Source organism: Leopardus geoffroyi, chromosome E1, assembly GCF_018350155.1.
Source record: "Leopardus geoffroyi isolate Oge1 chromosome E1, O.geoffroyi_Oge1_pat1.0, whole genome shotgun sequence".
Taxonomy (NCBI): domain Eukaryota; kingdom Metazoa; phylum Chordata; class Mammalia; order Carnivora; family Felidae; genus Leopardus; species Leopardus geoffroyi.
In genome coordinates, this window is record NC_059330.1 from 1,858,218 (window position 1) to 1,877,499 (window position 19,282).

Sequence of the window (19,282 nt, forward strand, 5' to 3'; positions counted from 1 at the left end):
CCCCCTAGCCCCTGCCCTGGCTGTCACCCTTTCAAACCTTCAGTACGAGTCTGTCTCACGGACCACCCGACAGTCAGCACAGGGCGGAACAGAGACCACCAGGCAAGACGCAGAAGCCATCTGGAAGTCGGGGTGAGTAAGAAATGTCACTAACGTAGGGTGACAAGACAAACACCAGGCCGAAGAGGAAGGTCAACGGGTGGGATGGCGAAGGGTCGTAGGCAGGGCTCCCAGAGAAGGTGTGGAGTTTGTGTGGCCCCTGGGGTGTCCTCTCCAGGATGGAGTGGGAGGCACAAGGTGCCACGGGGGTGGCCTTCCCGTGCAGTCCTGCCAAGATAAGCCAGGGATCCGAGGCTGGCTCTCCAAGAAACAGCAGGCAGCGGTGGGGGCTGGGGAGAGGGCCCAGGGTGCACCTCTCAGCTTCCTTCCAGAAATGCTGAGAAGAGCCCGCTGTGGCATGAGTCATCCGGGCAGTCCCGAGACGCCAGCCTCACGGGGGTAGATCCGGGAGGCCCCTCCTGACACCCTGTCTGCTTGACACGCAAGCTGACGACATGCGACCACAGGCCCGGTGTCCGCACCTGCTCCGCCAGCGACGCTGGGGAGATAAGAACGAGGGGGGGGGCCGTATCAGCCTCTGACACGGCCTCGGGATTCCCGTTCCGGCCGTTAACGTTCCGGAGGATTCCAACCTTCTATTTTCGTGTGGGTGCCTAGCAGCCAAGCAGGGAGCACTGCTAAGGAAATCACACCCCTGAGCCACGTGTTCCTATCACCCCCTTACGAAACCTTTAAGACACTGGTTTCTTAATTGCTTTCTGCCCCACCTGGTTGAAATCTTAGCGCTTTAATGTATCTGTGGACCTGTGTGTGGCCCTCTGGAGGGCCACAAACCGCCGCGGCATCTGAGACGCTGCCCTGCCCGCTGTCGGTGCGCGGGACCTACGGCCGGGTGTTCCATACGCTTCCTGGACTTCACCTGCCCCCTCGGGGTCTGCCCTCATCACCCGTATCCCATTTTCCTGCACCTCAACACCTCCCTCCCACTGCGTCCCCGGAGCCCCCATCTCCAGCTACGACCCCCTCTGTCACCTTCGTGGCCTTCTTCCTGGCACACTGCGCTCTGACCTCCACCCTGCCTCCACCTGTCTGAGGCACCGGCTCCCCGTAAGATCACAAAGAGCCCCGGGTCCCCACGGGAAAGGGCTCCGGCCAGCACTTGCCCCGCAGACGGCAGAAATAAACTGTTGCTCTCCAGCTGAAGATTTTTGATGGCCAGGAATAGCCTCTCCAGGGACAAGCTTTCAACTGTGAATTCACGTACACGTTACGAACGCCCCCTTCCCAGCCCTTAAAAATTCCTGATTATCCCCGTCCGTGGACGATTCAGCCCGTGTGTCCCCTGGTGTATTCCACCGCCAGGCAAGTAGACGCTCAGCTTTGTTGTTTTCATCCTGTTTGTTTTATCTTATTCTTGTTTTGTGGTCTTTTATTCTTTGCACCTTTCTCTTGGATTCCGATCCACAGAAATAGAACCACCGAGGGTATAAAGACGTAAGCACAAACCCACCCTTCGTAGCGTCGGTCGTGTGCCCCCAAACCAGAAACAGCCCTACGCCCGTGACAGCGGAGCACCACACAGCTGTTCGAAGGAACGCGTCGGGTGAATCACCAGTGAGCCCCAGAAGTTTCCGCGAGCAACGTCTCTTAAGGGAGAAAAGCAAGCTGTGGGGAGAAGTATATAGTTTGGCAAAGAGTTTTTTCAACGACCAAAACCAACCGCTCCTTGAAGGGCATCGTGACTTAAGAGCGCTCTGAGTGCACAAAAATTCGCAGACTCTTTGGGCTCAGCTTGGGCACGCCTGCCAGAGATGGGGGCACGGGAAGCGGAGGCAAGAAAGGCGGCAAAATAACCTGCAGCTTTTTCTCTCTGAATGGACGCAGCTCCCCGGGAGCAAACCTTCTAGGACTCTTCTCTGAGCTTTGAGCGTCCCCTCTCCGGCACCCTTTGGAGGCCCCACCAAGGCTCTGCCACACCCCAACACTCCCGTGATGTGCAGACCGGCGGATGAGGAGGAAGGGGGGAGATTTGCCTAAAGGGCCCAAGACACTACCTGGAAGGAAAGGGACTGGGATTTGAATTCTTGTTTACATTGTTCAATACTAGTCAAGCCCTCTGTGAAAGACTGAGAAGGTTCTAGTAGAGATCCATCAACAGGAAGGAACACTGGGGGTCCCGAGAGGGAACCCCCTGTGAGGAAAGTGGCTGTTCATACGACCAGGCTCAACACCAAGGCCTGACGGTTTAAGAGCCTAAAGCTGGGGGCGCCTGGGCGGCTCAGTCGGTGAAGCGTCCGACTCTTGATTTCGGCTCAGGTCATGATCTCATGGTTCGTGGGATCGAGCCCCGTGTCGGGCTCTGTGCTGACAGCTCAGAGCCTTCTTAGGGTTCTCTCTCTCCCTCTACGTCTGCCCCTCCCCCTCAAAATAAATAAACTTAAAAAAATTTTTTTAAATCACAAAAGGGCTTTGAAAAAAGAAAATACTCTAAAGCTGGACATGGCCCTGGTACAGCCCCCTCACACCAGAGTCACACTTGGGGACCCTGCCCGAGTTGGTGTGAACTAAAAGTCTGGAACCAGAGTCACATGTGGGGACCCCGCCCGAGCCTGCGTGAACTAAGAGCTTGGAAGCCCGAGGGTATGTCGTGGTCGAGGCAGGGATCCCTGTATCCCGAGAAACTGACCCTTAGACCGTGCGAGACGGTGTTTCCCTGGTCACCCCACTGAACAAGGACAGAATCGAGTGACAGCACTCAGAGGGAAGTGCTGGGCCCCTGAAGGCAGGCCGAGCAAGCCCTCAAATGACCAATCGGAAAAACAGATGACAACATTTCTACCCTGAAGTCAGGTCCCGTGTTTAGACGGTTTAAAGTGACATAGTTTATAATGCCATGTTTGTACGTCCAAGTTGTCCTCAAGGAACAGTGACAAATTCATACAGCCCCGTGCCCAAAGTGGGCCCCAAACGCTCACAGCGCCGGGGCGAGGGGGTCATCCTCTAGACTGGCTGTGGTCGGAACCACATTGGCCAGGGAGATAGGAGGGGATGAAATTATTCTTACGTTTATGTTTAGAAAAACCCCGTATTTTTTAAAATTTGCTTTTTAAAAGTTTATTTATTTTGAGGGGGGGGAGGGGTAGAGAGAGAGGGAGAGAGGGAATCCCAAGCAGGCTCCCCACTGTCAGTGCAGAGCCGGACTTGGGCCTCGAACTCACGAACCGTGAGATCATGACCTGAGCCGAAGTCGGATGGACGCTTAACCTTAACCGACAGAGCCACCCGGGCGCCCCTAGAAAAACACTTTAACAGCCTTTCCAGCTCGAACACGGAAGGGCCATCCCCCTCCCCCACAGGCCCCCGGGGAGAGCGAGAGGGCTTTGATCAAGGAGTTCACGTGCCCTGTGAAGGGAGGTGGTGGCAATGTGGGAGTCGGCTGCTGGGCCGGAGAACGGGGCCTGGGGGTCTGGAAGAGGGGGGAGCTCGGTTTCGGTGGGCCCGTGTGGCAGGTGAGGGCCTCCCTACCGCAGAGGGCCCGGCAAATTCAATCCCGCGACAGGCCTAAGAACAAAATGATCATCGTAAGGACAAAAAATAAAAAAATAAAAAAATAAATGAAGAGGCTTAGTTCTCCCTGTTGGAAGACAAGAGGCTTCTCCACTGTTCCCTGGTCTGAGAGCATCTCTGTCAGAAAACCTTTCATTTTAAGTTCCTTCTCCATCTCCGTAAAATGCATGGAAATCCTCTTAGAAGCTAAACAAGCCTCCGGTCAGCTTTAGATCCAGGAATGTCTTGCCCAAGGACCCAGGATCCACCCCTTTGAAATGTCAGCATCAAAGGAGATGGAGCCCCTCTCTTCTGGCTTCCGTGGGAGGCTGGAAGCCTGACTGGGGGGGGGCGCTCCGTGCTCCAACTTGCGGAACCAGCCGCCGTCATCAAGACACAAGAAGTCTGCTTTCCTCACGACGAGGCCTGGCAGGAACACAGACCGCCATCAGTTACCAGGTGGACTTGGGATGAATGGGGCGTGACAAAGGGTGCCGCCAAGCCTTTTCCTTGAGGACCGGTTACTCTTAACTTGAGATCATACTTGTGTGTGTGTGGCTGTATGAAAGGGACCCTTTCCTTCTGTCCGTGAGTCCCTTAGCAGATTGCCTGTGAGACGTGTCACGTTCTGGTTTAAAGCGTAGTCAATAACAAAACTGTTTGGGGGCGCCTGGGGGGCTCAGTCAGTTGAGCGTCCGACTTCGGCTCAGGTCATGATCTCGCGGTCTGTGAGTTCGAGCCCCGCATCGGGCTCTGTGCTGATGGCTCCGAGCCTGGGGCCTGCTTTGGATTCTCTGTCTCCTCCTCTCTGCCTCTCCCCCCACTGGTGCTCTATCTCTTTCAAAAATAAATAAATGTTCGGGGCGCCTGGGTGGCTCAGTCGGTTGAGCGTCCGACGTCGGCTCGGGTCATGATCTCGCGGTCAGTGAGTTCGAGCCCTGTGTCGGGCTCTGTGCCGACAGCCTGGAGCCTAGAGCCTGCTTTGGATTCTGTCTCTCTCTCTCTCTGCCCCTCCCCTGCTCACGCTCTGTCTCTCTCAGAAATAAATAAACATTTAACAAAAAGACTTTTTTAAATAATAAAACTGTTTCTTTCTCTGCAATCTTTGTGGAGGGGTTCTCCTGGGTTGGGAATTTGGGTTTTTAACTATATTTTCCCAACATAACCCACATGCTTAAAAAAGGGAAAAGAAAGGAAGTGGGAGGAAGGGCCTAGAGGAGTAAGACCCCTCATGGGAAACTGGGGTCTTTGGAGGGACACGGAACACAGGGCAGGGAAGGGCAGAGGAATGTCCAGGAGTGATGCGGACAACATTCAACTGGGAATTGTTTCCAGTCTGTAAATAACAGAATTGTAGCAGATAACACACACTGGCATCGTCTAAGTGTTTTAAACGTATAAACTCATGCAACATATGCCCTACTTGGACCTATTCTTAAATAATTACTTCCCCCTCTGCCACGTGACCTTGCAATGCACCAGACAGGGCAGAAGGGGCGTCACAAAGGGGCAGAGAAGCAGGTTCAAGTGCGGACTGACTTGGGAGGTAGGTATGAGACAAATTCTTTTATAGGCAAAAGCGACCTTTGAAGGGGGTGTGTGTGGAAAAGGTCAGAGCCAGCCACTACACAGGCTGGGAACGCGAGCCATTTTATTTGGGTATTACAGAGCGGGGCGGTCCCCCAAACTGGAGGAACCGGGAGCCTGTGAATGGCAGACGCACGGTGCTGAGCACAGAGGACACAGGTGGAGAGGAGTCTCGAAAATACGAGGGAGGACGACACCCAGTGCAGATCAGACACTTCCGTGCAGTTTGGAGGCTGTTCTGCGGGTCTAGAAGCCCTCTTACCCCCAATAGCCAACAGACCAAGTCATTTTTGAGGGTCAGGCTCAAGAAAGCAGACTTCCTTTGCTCTGGCCCCGGCCACCAGACATACACCCTGGGGGCCAAACGCTTATAAGTGACCCGGAGCCAGGTCTAGGCAGGGACCTGCGGGAGGCGTCTTCAGATTCCTGGATGACAAAGCCCCAGTCCTGGGGTCTACAGAGTCCCTAAGCAGCACCGGCCCCACCGCTGTTCCCTAGTTTCCTGCCCCGAGAGCCAGGAGAGCCACTCAGGAAATTGCTGGGGGGAGGAGGAAAGATAAGGACAGCAGGGAAGAGGACAAAAGTGGAACTTAATGCCTAACAAAAGCCACTTACATAGAAGGTTTCAGAAGAGAACAATTCTGGTTAAGGGAAGAAGGCATCAGGGTCAGTGACGTGAAGACAAAAATTAACCTGTTACATACTGAAGGCTAAGGGACTCCGTTCACCCGGAAAGGACCAAGGTCACGGGAACTGCCCGCGTATGCCGGGTTTCCGCCCGACTCCACGCTGCACCCTAACACCTGCGTCCCTAACATCTGCACGCACTCCGAAGGGTGGACGCCAGGAGTTTGCGCCGCCCTGCCTCGGTGAGGCCTCTGTTTCTGGTGTCCCCGGGTCCTGCAGCCAGGACGTGTGAAAACGGCCCCGGGAAGGAGGGGGGCCAGCCTTTGACCTGTCACTTTTCCAGGTTCTAGGGAACTAACGCCTGGTCATTTCTCGCAGGGCCGGGCTCCAACGCGGTAGAAACCAGGCGCCGCGCGGGCCCGCCGGGGTCCTTCTACCGGAGGCCAGCGCGGCCCCCCAGCCAGCCTTCCCCAGGTGCCAGCCCAGGGAGGCCGAGACCCCCTCACCCCCTCTTCCTCCCCACTTTCCCGAAGGCCTGGAGCCTCATCCTTGCAGCCCCCGACCCTGCGGCCCCCAGCCCCCTCCCCCTTCCCCCCTGGCCGGTTGCGGCGGGCGCCTCCAGCCTCTCGGCCCCGCCCACCGGGCCCCCTTTCCCCCTTTATCTTGCCGCAGCCCCGCCCCAGCCGAGCCCCCCCCCCCCCCCCCCCCCCCCCCCCCCCCCCGCAGCCGTCTCCTCCGCGCACAGGTTCGGGCTCGCCTGGGGCGGGGACTGGGGAGCGCCCGGAGAGTTGCGAGGGGGCGGGGACGCAGGCCCCTCTTTAAAGGCCCGCGACCGGCCGGAGGCGCCCCGACAGCCGCCGGCGGCCCCGGGCGATCCCGACGCGCAGGCCCCGGAGCCCGAGCTGCGGCGGGACCGCCATGGGCCGCTACCGCATCGGCGTGGCCACCGGCGCCTGGCTCTTCTCCGGGTCGCACAACCGCGTGCAGCTGTGGCTGGTCGGGGCGCGCGGGGAGGCGCGGCTGGAGCTGCGGCTGCGGCCGGTGCGGGGCCAGGTCAGACGCCCCGAGTGGGGACCCCGACCTTGGCCGGGCCTGGGCTCGCGGCGGGAGGGCGGCGGGGACGCGGGCGGCGAGCGACGGCGAGGTCGCGCCGGCGGAGACAGGAACCGGAGCCCGGGACGGGCTCAAGTCCCTTCTCCCTCCGGTCCTCGCAGCCTCCCCACTGGGCTTCCCCAAGTGACCCCAGAGCCGGTGTCAATGCGGGATCGGAGGTCCCGCCAGAGGCTGCTCCGAGGGCGGGCGCGGTGACAGCTCAGGGCTGGGCCCATGTGGGCGACGACGCTCAGTCACTGATCGCTGACCCCGCGGGCCGTGCCCCGCGCGCCCTCGTCCTCCCGGGCCCGCGCCGCGCAGGTGTCCGGAGAGGGGAACAAGGGCTGCCGTCTCTGGAGGCCTTGGGCAGCGGGGGCTCCGCAAAGGCGCCCCCGACCCCCACGAAGACGGCCTCTCCCGGGCCCCTGCTCCTAAGTGTCGCGGACTGTGGCCCCCGCAGGAGGAGGAGTTCGAGCGGGACGTCCCCAAGGACCTGGGGCCCCTGCAGTTCGTGAAGCTGCGCAAACACCACTCGCTGGTGGACGACGCTTGGTTCTGCGACTGCATCACCGTGCGCGGCCCCGGAGCCTGCGAGGAGGCCACCTTCTTCCCCTGCTACCGCTGGGTGCAAGGCCAGGACGTGCTGAGCCTGCCCGAGGGCACCGGTGAGGGGTGGGGGCGGGGAAGCCGTATGGACACTGGGGACCTCGGGGGTTCCCAGGAGGGGCTTGAAAACAGTGGGTGCTCGGCAGATGAGGTAGGGAGAAGACAAGGATCAGGGAAAAGTTCTCTGTCCCCAAGTGACACACAGAGTAAGGCGACTGAGGGGAAGAAGGATCTGGAGAGCCCTCCTCCAATGAGGGGAAGGGGCCTGGGGGCTGCAGCACTGATGGAAAACAGAGTGGAAGGCAGGTCCCCGTGTGGCTGGACAAGTGAGGGCAGCGACAGTCAGGACAGCACGCGCAGCAGGGGACCGCTCGGGGAAGACCACGAACCAGGCCGAGAAAGCACGCAGACCCCTGGGAGGGACAGGGCGCACCCCGACAGCGGGCCGGAGGAGGAGGCAGTTCGGATTGGTCACTGTTCCAGACGAGTCCTAGACCAACACGGACAAGGACGGTAAGGACGGGCGCCCGAGAGGGGGCTCCGACACAGGTGAGTGCGGGCACAGAGAAGAGCTGGAACCCGTCAACACGGACAGACTGTGCCTCTGAGGCCAAGAAAGGTGAAGTGAGGGAAAGAAGGCCAACCCAGCAGCTCCTCGATGGCTTCTGAAGACAGCCGCAGGTGTGACAGGTGAGGGTGCAGACGTGTGAAACCGAGCAAAGCTGATACATGGTAGAAAGAGGTGCGGTCACACGAGTGATTCAGATTTTATCAGCTTAATTAAGGTGATGAATCCAACCCCCGGTATTGATGAAATAGGGTCAGGGAGGGAAAGACAGGCTCACAAACACGGGGGACAGCCATGACGTTTGTGTCTCAGGGCAAAGGCTGAGCGCAGAGGTGAAGGCCCCCGGGGAGTGCAAGGTCGGCAGGTCTAGGAAGCGCTCGTCTGGGCGACTGATCACATGAGGCACAGGGAGAGACAGAAGCGACAAAGCAGAACGGGGCCCTCGGGCCCTGACCACCGTGGCTAAGACGAGGACAAGCAGGGGAGAGCCCAGGACCACGCAAAACCGTGTGGCCAATCACCTTCGTGTCTCCCCAGCGCGCCTGGCAGGAGAGAATGCCTCGGACGTGTTCCAGAAGCATCGGGAGAAAGAGCTGAAGGAGAGACGAAGACTGTACTGGTGAGCCCTGTGCCCCCTCCCCGGGCCCCGCCCCTCTCGCTGACGGAGACACCCTCCCTGAAGTCCCCTCCTGTCTCCCAGCTGGGCCACCTGGAAGGAAGGGTTACCCCGGACGATAGCGGCAGAACGCCAGGACGATCTGCCTCCAAACTCGAGGTTCCATGAGGAAAAGAGGCTGGACTTCGAGTGGGCGCTGAAGGCAGGGTGAGGAAGCCTGGGGCTCAGAGCAGAGCAGGGCGGGGAGACCGGACAACGGCGGGAGCGTGCGAGGGGCTGGGCTCACGTCCCCACACCCGTCCTAGGGCTCTGGAGACGGTCCTCAAGCGCGTTTACACCCTCCTGAGCTCCTGGAGCCGCCTGGAGGATTTTGACCAGATCTTCTGGGGCCAGAAGAGCGACCTGGCTGGTCAGTGGTTCCCCCAGGTCTCCATACGTCCCCGATGGCCCCGCTGGGTGACCCGCCCTTCACACCCCATAGTCCCCTTGACTCCTCAGACCCTGTCGGCCGACCAGGTCACAGAGGCCTCCAGAGCGATGAGCCAGGGGCCGCAGACAGAGTGGTCACGTGCCTGAACCGCCCGGGTAGGGCCCGGAGGGGAGGGACATCCGGGAGGTGACCAGTACCCCCTCCTCCACTCCCCCTGGCTCCACAGAGAGGGTTCACCACTGCTGGCGGGACGATGAACTTTTCGGCTACCAGTTCCTCAATGGCGCCAACCCCATGGTGCTGAGACGCTCCGCCTCCCTGCCCTCCCGGCTGGTGCTGCCCTCGGGGACCGAGGCACTGGGGGCCCAGCTGGAGAGAGAACTCCAGGTACTCGGTCTCCTTGGCCGTGTGGGCGGGGGAGGCGGTGAAGGCGAGGGACCAAAGATGGGTCAGGGGAAGGGAGGCCCGGTCGCCCACTGTGCCGGGCTGCGGGGCCCCGGGCAGAGAGCCTAAGGATGACAAAGCGTGGAGACGGGTGCCGCGAGGAGCTCCCGGCACGGAGGGGAAACCGGACGCATTCCCAGGGCCCCGGCGGGGCCGGAGACGTTAGCAGGGACGATGATGTTCCCTGGCTGACGTCATACTCCCGACACCGGCACCGCGGGCAGGGACGAAGGTGAAGAAGGCACCGCCAGTGGGCGAGACCTGGGGAGGCTGCCTGGAGGAGAGCAGGGTCTGGAAGGGCCGTGCGGGTGTGCGCACGTGCCGGCTGGATTCGGCGGCGGCCGTGGCCAGGGGCCCTCTGTGCGGCGCTCGGACGAAAAGGAGACATTTGGACGGGAAGCGAAAGAGCGTTTGCCGAGCTGGTGGGGACCAGAGCACCGAGGGGTGACGGCGAAGGGGACCGGCCAGCCTGGCAAAAGGACAGCTTCCGGTACCCGTAACACAGACCGGGCCGGACGCGGGCCCGGCTCTGAGCCCAGATCCGCTAACCGCATGTGACGCTCCGTTTCTTGGCTCGGCGAACCTGACGGGGTGGGACCAGACGCTCCGGGCCTGCCAGCGGGGCTCTGGTGCCGACACAGGATGATGGCAAGAAGCTAGATCAAGGCCGTCGCCTGGCCTCTGCCCGGGCCCCCCAGGGGTGCGCCGTCAACCGTAACGGTGGGCGTGTCTCTCCTCCTCCCCGCAGAGCGGTTCCCTGTTTGAGGCTGACTTCAGCCTGCTGGACGGAATCCCGGCCAACGTGATCCGAGGAGAGAAGCAGTACCTGGCCGCCCCCCTCGTCATGCTCCAGATGCGGCCCGAGGGGAAGCTGCTGCCCGTGGTCATCCAGGTGAGGCGCCCTGGGCACCCCCTCCCCACACGGCTCTGTCCGCCCGACCTCTGCTCCCAGCTTCTTCGTCCCTCACCCCCACCTCACTCAGAGTGGCCGGTCCGCCTGTCACTCTTGGCTTGCTGGCTCACCCAACTGGAAGTTCCCGTTCTGTTCGAGAGCCATACTGGCCTTCTGGATTCTCATCCTGTACCCGGTGGTTCTCAAACTTTTGTGGGCATCACAGTCGCGGGAGGGCCTGTTCAAACACAGGTGGCCGGGTCCCCCCACCAGACTTTCGGGTCCGGTAGGCCTGGGGGTAGGAACTGGGAATCTGCCATTTCTAACAAGTTCCAAAGCTGCTGCCGGTTTGGGGGCCACACTCTGAGAGACCTCTCCTCTCTCTGGGGCCCCTGACTCAACACCCAATGTCTCGCGAGTCCCTTTCTCCCACGGTTCTCGACGGTCCGGTCCGTCACCGAGTCCCGCCCGCCGTCTCGCACGCCCAGCTTCTCCTTCCCATTGCCCACCCTTGCTCGGGCCCAGGCTTGCTGGGCCCCCTGCTTCTGACGCTCCTGCATTCGCCCCACCATCTGGGCACCGGGGCACGGTGCAGGTGGGAGGCAGGGTAGGAGGGGGGCCTTGGTCTTCCTCCTAGACCCTAACCTGCAGGGAGCAACACCTTCCGTACGTGGCCGCGGCCGCCCCCGGAGCCGAGCAGAACGCCACACCGCAGGCGGAAGTTCAGTAACTGTCTGATTTCCCTCCTGCAGATCCAGCCCCCCAGCCCCAGCTGCCCCGCGCCCCCGCTGTTCCTGCCCTCGGATCCCCCGCTCGCCTGGCTCCTGGCGAAGATCTGGGTCCGCAATTCCGATTTCCAACTGCACCAGCTCCAGTATCATCTGCTCAACACCCACCTGGTGGCCGAGGTCATCGCCGTGGCCACCATGAGGTGCCTCCCAGGGCTGCACCCCGTCTTCAAGGTACGTCCTCTCCCCTCCGTGCCCCAGTTCACAACCCCAGAGAGAGGAGACAGCCCAATGCCAAGGGGCGCCGCAGGAACACAAAAACGTTTACATCAGTTTGTGAACGAAAGCGGGCAGACGAGGAGCAAGACTCTACAGCCTGAAACCCGAGTGTTAATGACGTCAAGTCACTTAACGTTTCTTCGGGAACACTCTGAAATTCTCAGGGAGCTGACGACGTAGCGACGAGCCTGGAGTACAGCTGGAATGTTGTTAGTGAGACAGCAGCCTTGTCCCTGCTTTTGGAGAGTCCCTGTTCGGCCAGGAAGGCAAGTGACGCCCCAGAGAGCCACCCAGGAGAACAGTAACTGGACCTGGAATTTGATGTCACCAGAGACAGCCTATGAGCACCACGGAACTCACGGGGAATGTTCTGCTGCGACCAAAGAGCGTGCTCAGTCAGAAAAGATCAAAAGGCCGGGAGAACGCCCCAGCAGGCTACCTGCACCTGCCCAGGACCGGCACACAGAGACACGCGCTGGCAAGGTGGAGGCGTGAATGAAAAGCGAAAAGAAGTCAGAGACTTCGTGGAGGGAGGGGACAACGGCTGCAGTGATCCCGGGTGTGAGACTGGAGACAGGCTGGAGGTCCACGCTCCCACGACACCTGGGAGTCCACAGGGTGGGGGGAACGCCCTAGAAGGTGGTGAAATTTTATAAAACAGCGAGTTCAGGATCCATGGCTAGGCAGAAGGCAGCAAAGTAAGCCTCGTGCTTGCTGAAAAATGTTCTCAACGTCTTGATGGCACTTTAGGTACAGGGACATGGCGGGGAGGGACAAAGCTGATACCAGCTTCTGAATGAGGCTGGTTGTCAGCAACGGCAAGGTCAGGAGAAGAGCCGGTCTGGAAGCAAAGACGGGGTGTCCGGTTTTAAATACGGGGCGCCGAAGTGTCGGCAGGTTGGCACGTGAGTCCCCGCCGTGGGGTTTCAGCTGGGGGCTTCCACCCCTCCCCCAAGCCTGGCCGGGCGCAGCCGCAGCCCCCGCGAGTCCGGGACAACACAGACAAGAGGGACACCAGCGTGCGCAATCGAGTCTCAGATCTTGCCGGTCTCGTGATGCCCCCGCGTCGCGGTCTTCCGCTCTTCCGGAGTGGGTTAGGCTTCTGTTCACGCTGGCGACCCCCCGTCACTAGCGCAGCCCTGTCCCCGCCTCGCCCCGCTCATCACTACGCCGCCCCGAGGCACGTCAGCCCCACGGGAGAGCGAAGCTGCTAACGTCACAAAGGTTCCTCCCAAAGCCTCTGGATCTGGATGCGGGGACAGACTGGAATCCTGACCTTGGCACCTCCCAGATGCGCGCTCAGGGTCCTTGACTCCAAGCGGGGATGACGGGAGCTCCGCTGTGGGTTTGTGAGGGGATAACGCCACAGCGTGCCACAGGCTGAAAGCCACAAAGCACATTCGCTCTTGTGATTAGTGTGGCTGTTATGAGGGTTGTTGGCCCTCGGGGATCTTCTCTCCCCCTGTGGACTTGGGGCTTTCTAGGACACTCAGGGATCACCGGGGTCATTCCCCGCGTGCAGCATCTGCAGTGCAGATGAACCCCACACTTCAGGAAACCTGCACGTGACCTGGGCGGAAGTAACACAAAACAGTCTGAGATCAAAGAAACGCGTGTGGGGGTCAGACGGCCTTTTTCATGCCTAATAAAAAGCAGTTTCTTAAAACTATTAAGATTAGAGGGGCCTAACCGCCAACCTGGGGCTGGGGCAGATGTGACGACGCCCCCCCCCCCCCACCAGTGTAAGCAGGCAGCTCAGTATGGCCCCTCCCACCACTCACAAACCCCCCCCCCCCAAAAGGCACCTCCCCTGGACTGCAGCGCCAGATGGGGGCGTGGCTCTGCAAACGAGCAGAGAGGCTAACTTAAGCTAGGAGTATGTGCACGATAGAAATATAAAAGAAAATAAAAAGGACACGTACACTCAAGGTGGGAGTAGTGAAGAGCAGTGGTTAACAGCCGCAGCCCCAGCCTGACTCCCGGGGCAGCAGAGGGCACGAGAGCGAGTGCTCAGGGACGCACAGACAGGCCTGTCCCCGCAGCACCAGGGAGGAAAGCGTCCAGGGGGGAGAGGGCCACCAAGCCTGGCGCCACACCCCACGGGGGGAGACCCCAGCATGGCCTCCCTAACCCCCCCCACCCCCCTCCACCCCAGCTCCTGATCCCGCACATCCGCTATACCTTGGAAATCAACACCCGGGCCAGATCCCAGCTCATCTCGGAAGGAGGAATATTTGATAAGGTGAGGAGGTGACGGGCCACGGGGTGGGGCTCATCACCCAGCATTCCGTGACCTCCCGCCACTTTCAGGATCCCAGACGGTGGGAGTGTCCTGGCCCTAAACCCACGCGCCTGTCCCTCTAAGCGCGTGTCTTTAAATGTGGAACCCCACCTCCGAGCCCCTGCACACCGTGCTCGGTCTTTTCCCTCGAGACCTCTCTTCTCTCTTGTCGCAGGCGGTGAGCACTGGCGGAGGGGGCCACGTGCATTTGCTCCGTCGGGCCATGGCCCAGCTGACCTACAGCTCCCTCTGTCCTCCTGACGACCTGGCCGCGCGGGGCCTGCTGGGAATCCCAAGCGCCCTCTACGCCCACGACGCCCTACGGCTCTGGGAGATCATTGCCCGGTGGGTGAGAGCGGCGGCTGGGAAATGCAGGGGCTTCGGGGAGGGGGCCAGCGGGGCTCTGACCTGAGGTCGGCGTGGGACAAAACTCCCACATGAAACCTAGAAGGTCCAGGGGCGCCTGGGGGGGCTCAGTCGGTTAAGCGTCCGACTTTGGAAGGTCCAGACAGGAGGCGCAGGAGCTCAGTCCTGGGGAGACGGGAAGAGTCAGGAGGCAGCGGACGTGCAGGAAGGGTGGGCAGGTAAAGCACGGGGTCTGGCGGAGTCAGGGATTCTGTCAGAAGAATGCCTTTCTCAGCCGTGGGTCCAGAATTCTTTTTTTTTTTTCCCCGTTTGTTTCTATATTTATTCGTTTTAACGTTTATTTGTATTTTTGAGAGACAGAGATAGAGCAAGAGTGGGAGGGGGGAGGGGCAGAGAGAGAGGGAGACACAGAATCCGAAGGAGGCTCCAGGCACGGAGCTGTCAGCACACAGCCCGACGCGGGGCTCGAACCCATGAACCGTGAGATCGTGACCCGAGCCGAAGTCGGATGCTCAACCGACTGAGCACCCAGGTGCCCCACGAGTCCAGAACTCTTAAAACTAATGGCACACGTTTCCTTCCTTTCTAAACTAGCGTTTGGAAAGAGCTAGGGAACGTCCCCCAAGACAACGCCGGTAAGACCTGTCCCCACAAACAGTGAGCGTCAGCTGGGCAGAGGCCGCAGGAAGGGAGTAGAGGTCAGAGGCTGGCGCCTTCTCCCCTCAGGAGCTCAGCCCCTTCTCCTCTGGGCAGGTACGTGCAGGGCATCGTCCGCCTTTTCTACCACAGGGACGACGTCGTGAGAGGGGACCCTGAGCTGCAGGCCTGGTGCCGGGAGATCACCGAGGTGGGGCTGTGCCAGGCCCAGGACCGAGGTAGGACCCTCCCCAGAGACAGGAGCCCCATCTCGGTCCTGCCCCTCTGGGTTCAGGCCCCAACCCCTCACCACACCCCCTCTCCAGCCACGCATGAAGCTTCGGAATCCCGTTCCAAACTGAACATAATTCCAGATACCCGGGGACTGTCCTCCGCAGAGACCCTGGCCGTCAATCTTTACTGCTATCCCCTAGCCCAAGTCACAGATGCCCCTAATCCGCCACAGCACGGGGGCCCGATAAGACCAGGACCACAGCCAGGGTGGGACGTGCCCGGGTCCCGCTGGGGCTCCCGTGCTCTCCTCATGGTTATTTTCCTACATGCGATACAAACAGGGTGAGTTTTCCACCGAGGCCCGGGGCCCGGCACTCAGCTTCCCCGCCTCCTCCTCCTGCTTCTGTGCACATGCTCTGGGCGTACTGCACACGCCCACGGTGCACGGTCACATCTGGGGCACACTCAGCACCGTCCGTGCCTTGGCACAGACCTGAACTCCATGCACTGCCCCTCGGGGTCCCAGTTCTGAGGCCAATCGGGCCTCCCTTCCCCTCGGCCGAGATCTAGCCTCCGCCGTTGGCACCCCCACCTGCGCTTTAACCTCTGGGGAAGACACAGCTTTTCTCAGCTTTTGGCGGGTCCATCCTCCCTCTCCAGCACACACGGGCCAGCAGGGACCGCTTGAAATCATCCTTCGGGCATCCTGCGTCCGGGGAGCCGCTCTGGCCAGGCCCTGGGGGTACAGCGGGCGATAAACCAATGCCTGCACTCCCCCTTCCGGGGCAAACTTTCCCTGGTACGCCTCAGTCCCAGAAGACCCTTCTTCCTCTCCCTAACCATCTCCTCACAACCACCATCTACATCTGGAAGATAAAAATAAACACTCATATGGCAGCTTTAATCTCCACCGACTGCCTCTCATTCTCTCTTTTCCCCTCTCCCCCCCCACCCCACCCCGGTTCTCATGGTGCTCTTTGCCTAATTTTCCCGATAGCCTTTCTAGAGGAAATGTGCTAAAATTAAAAACAGCTTGAGAAAAGCAGTCAGGACCCGGAGTTCAAGGTCAGCCTCTGCCTTTTCCCAAAGATGGGATCCTGCCCAGCAGGTTAATCTCTCTGGTCTTTGATTTTTTTTTTTAATCTACAGAAGGGGAGTGATTATATGTTCCTCTTAACAGGATAATTGGGTCTCTGAGTCCCCACCTCCACTGTAAAACCAGTGGCCCGAGACAACCTTTGTGGAAACCCTCTCTTGGCCATGACACCACGAACACGGGACTTCTCGTAATCCTCACCTTGTAACTCAGACACTTATAATGCCCTTGTTCCAGAGTAGGAGGAAACATCCCTAAATTCTTAACCCCTTTTTGAGGCAGAAGATATTCCATCAGTCAGAGCTGTTCACCCCCAACCCTTCCGTAATAATAATTATTATTTATTGAGAATTTATAATGTATTAGGTGACTTCAATGCATTATCTCTTTTATAAGGTAGGTGGCATCCACACTTTACAGGTGAAGAAGCCGGGGTTCAGAGAGATCAAGTCATTGGTCTAAGGCACCCAAATATTATTGCTTGAACCTGAACTGAAAGTCACATCTAATGCAAATATATTTGAATAAAGGAACAAATACCCATCAATGCCAAAACACAGGTGACCCTTAAATAACGCAGGGGTGCGGGCACCGACCCTCCCCCACACACACACCCAGCAGTTACAAATCTGCATCTACGTTCTGACTCCCCCCAAAACTTCACTACCAAGAGCCTACCGTTGACCGAAAGCTTTACCAGTAACATAAACGGTCAATTAGCATGTGTTTTGTGTGTTCTATGTTATCACATGCTGTATTCTGACGAGAAAGCGAGCTAGGGAAAAGAAAACGTCCAGAAAACCGTAAGGAGCATACGTTTGTAATACCGTACGGTAAATAACCCACACATAAGCAGACCTGTGCAGTTCAACCCCGAGTGGTGCAGACAGCCCAAGACGTCAGGCTTCAGGTTTCTCCTCTCAGGCCGTAGCCTCCAAACCCCCTTCCTCTCTGCCCAGGTTTCCCTGCCTCCTTCCAGTCCCAGAGTCAGCTCTGTCGTTTCCTCACCATGTGCGTCTTCACTTGCACTGCCCAGCACGGGGCCATCAACCAGGGCCAGGTAGGACAGCCGGCAGCCCGGGTCCCCGAAGGCAAGTGTCGGACCTTGGGATTCCCGAGGGAAAGACGGGGGTTCCAAGCAGAAGTACCAGGATCCTAAGGCTTGCAGTTTCTTCCCCCAGCTGGACTGGTACGCCTGGGTCCCTAACGCCCCGTGCACCATGCGGATGCCCCCACCCACGACCAAGGAAGACGTGAAAATGGCCACAGTGATGGGCTCGCTACCTGACATCCGACAGGCCTGTCTTCAAATGACCATCACGTGGCACCTGGGTCGCCGCCAGCCAGACATGGTGAGACAGGACTCTGGGAAAAGTCAGAAGGGAGACATGAGAGTGAGGGTCTGCATGCTTCTGCCTTTGGACTAGAAACTGACCGACGCTTTGTTCTCTCCCAGGTACCTCTGGGGCACCACAAAGAGAAGTATTTCTCAAGCCCCAAGGCCAAGGCTGTATTAAGCCAATTCCAAACAGATCTGGAAAACTTAGAAAGAGAGATCACAGCCCGGAATGCACAAGTGGACCTGCCCTACGACTACCTGAGGCCCAGCCGCATAGAGAACAGTGTTACCATCTGAGCTCTAGGGCGCCCCCGCCTGGAGGCCTTCAGACCCACGCTAGTGCTGATGCTTCATCTTGAATTTCCAGGAGTCCAGTCTCTGCTGCTAAAGCTCTACTCTCTCCCCCTAACTAAAGCCCCCACGTCAGTATCCCACCAGTCCGGGGGTGGGGGGGGGGGCTGCAAACCTTTTCTGTAAAGGGCCAGCAATAAATGTCTCAGGCTTTGCAGGCCACGCGGTCTCTGTCACAACCACTTAACGGTCCCGAAAGGGCACAAAAGCAGCCACAGACGATAGGTCACTGGAATGAGGTGTCACTGTGCTCCTGTAAAACTGTACTTATGAGCCGTGAAATACGAACTTCAAAGTGTCACAAAACGGTCTTCTTCTTTTGGCTTAGTCAACCATTTAGAAATGCAAGAAAACCTGGTGTTTTGCTGGATGGACCCGCACAGACTGTGGGCTCGATTTAACCCGCAGTGGGGGGACCTGCCTGGGGCTGCTCTGCGCTAGCCTGAGGCACTGCCCCTACTCTGCAAAAACGGTTCCAGAGAACCTCTCGGAGGTGGGGCAGAGGTTTCTTGGATAAATCAACTACCTCAACTAATTCTCCTTTCCCGGGAGCTAGACTTCCTGTGGAGTGGCCAACTTAAATCTTCCTGCCTCTGTTTTTTGGCAACGTCCCCTCCACCCTGTTCCCCCTATTTGCACACCTACCCCAAAGGCCCTTGAGTAACAATGATGCTCCTGGGCAAAATAAACACCCGCATGCCTTGATGGCTTCCCCCCCCCCCCCACCTCCGCCAGTCTCAAGCACGGGAGGCATGAAATTCATGTCCCAAGGCCACTTTCCCAGCTCCTTTGGTGTCCCAGGGTCTGTGTTTCCCAGGATTCAAGTTCTTTGTCACAACCTGTTTCAGAATGATATGCATTAAATAAATGGGGGAAAAAGTACCACAAAGTTGTTCTAATCACGACACAGTGTTTCTTTGCGTTTGGTAACAAAACGTGACTTAAGGATTCCCGATGCTAACAGCCCCTGGGGTCTCGGGATGAAAATAGCCCCTCTCGATTAGGCGGTGGATCACTGCCCTCTCTAGAATGGGTACAACGGGCTCAGTAGAAAACGGTGTTCTCCAAACACCCCAGCTCCCTAAACAATTCTCACAAACCTGCCCCTCGCCAGTGAAGTAGACAAGCTTTCTCCTCGGAGTGGGTGATCGATTCCCATTGTTAAAGTCTTGTGCCCTACACCTTATTCAAGGGGCCTATGATCACTTTCCGTGGTTCGCACGCAGCAGGGAAGCAAAGTGGCATCATTTTGGTGTCCTTACTCCTTTCTCCAAATACACTTAGCAAGACCACTCCCCCTACACACACAGCATGTTCACGGAGTCTGTTTTCCCGAGACTTTTCCTAACGCCTCGCATTTCTCCTGGGTTTGGGCATCCAGAACTATTCAGTATTCTGCGTTTGGTAACAAAACGTGACTTAAGGATTCCCGATGCTAAGAGCCTTCAATTCTGAAGCCTCCTGGCCACGACTGCACGCTTGGCCTCGGGAAGGGGCTCCTATC

At 58.7% G+C, this 19,282-nt stretch overlaps 1 protein-coding gene and 1 long non-coding RNA gene across 6 annotated transcripts in view; one reads left to right on the forward strand and one right to left on the reverse strand.

Annotated features, from left to right (window-relative positions):
- LOC123604285 overlaps positions 1-19,282 on the reverse strand; it is a 60,227-nt gene that overhangs the window by 40,702 nt on the left and 243 nt on the right. Inside the window, exon 2 of the long non-coding RNA XR_006715281.1 lies at positions 17,373-17,453. This is a non-coding gene — a long non-coding RNA (uncharacterized LOC123604285). The remainder of the gene's footprint in view (positions 1-17,372; positions 17,454-19,282) is intronic.
- On the forward strand, positions 6,739-17,935 carry ALOX12 (arachidonate 12-lipoxygenase, 12S type). Of its 5 annotated transcripts, XM_045490142.1 has the most exons (15): positions 6,739-6,873; positions 7,373-7,577; positions 8,624-8,705; positions 8,787-8,909; positions 9,008-9,111; positions 9,359-9,519; positions 10,325-10,468; positions 11,221-11,430; positions 13,631-13,717; positions 13,932-14,101; positions 14,717-14,779; positions 14,876-14,997; positions 17,048-17,148; positions 17,270-17,440; positions 17,545-17,935. In XM_045490142.1, exons 1-15 carry the CDS (start codon positions 6,739-6,741, stop codon positions 17,722-17,724), a joined length of 2,058 nt encoding a protein of 685 aa, XP_045346098.1. In that variant the 3' UTR covers positions 17,725-17,935. The 5 variants fall into 5 exon arrangements, with proteins under 5 accessions (XP_045346098.1, XP_045346099.1, XP_045346100.1 ...); XM_045490143.1 differs by lacking the exon at positions 14,717-14,779; XM_045490144.1 differs by lacking the exon at positions 14,717-14,779 and having other exon boundaries at positions 14,912-14,997.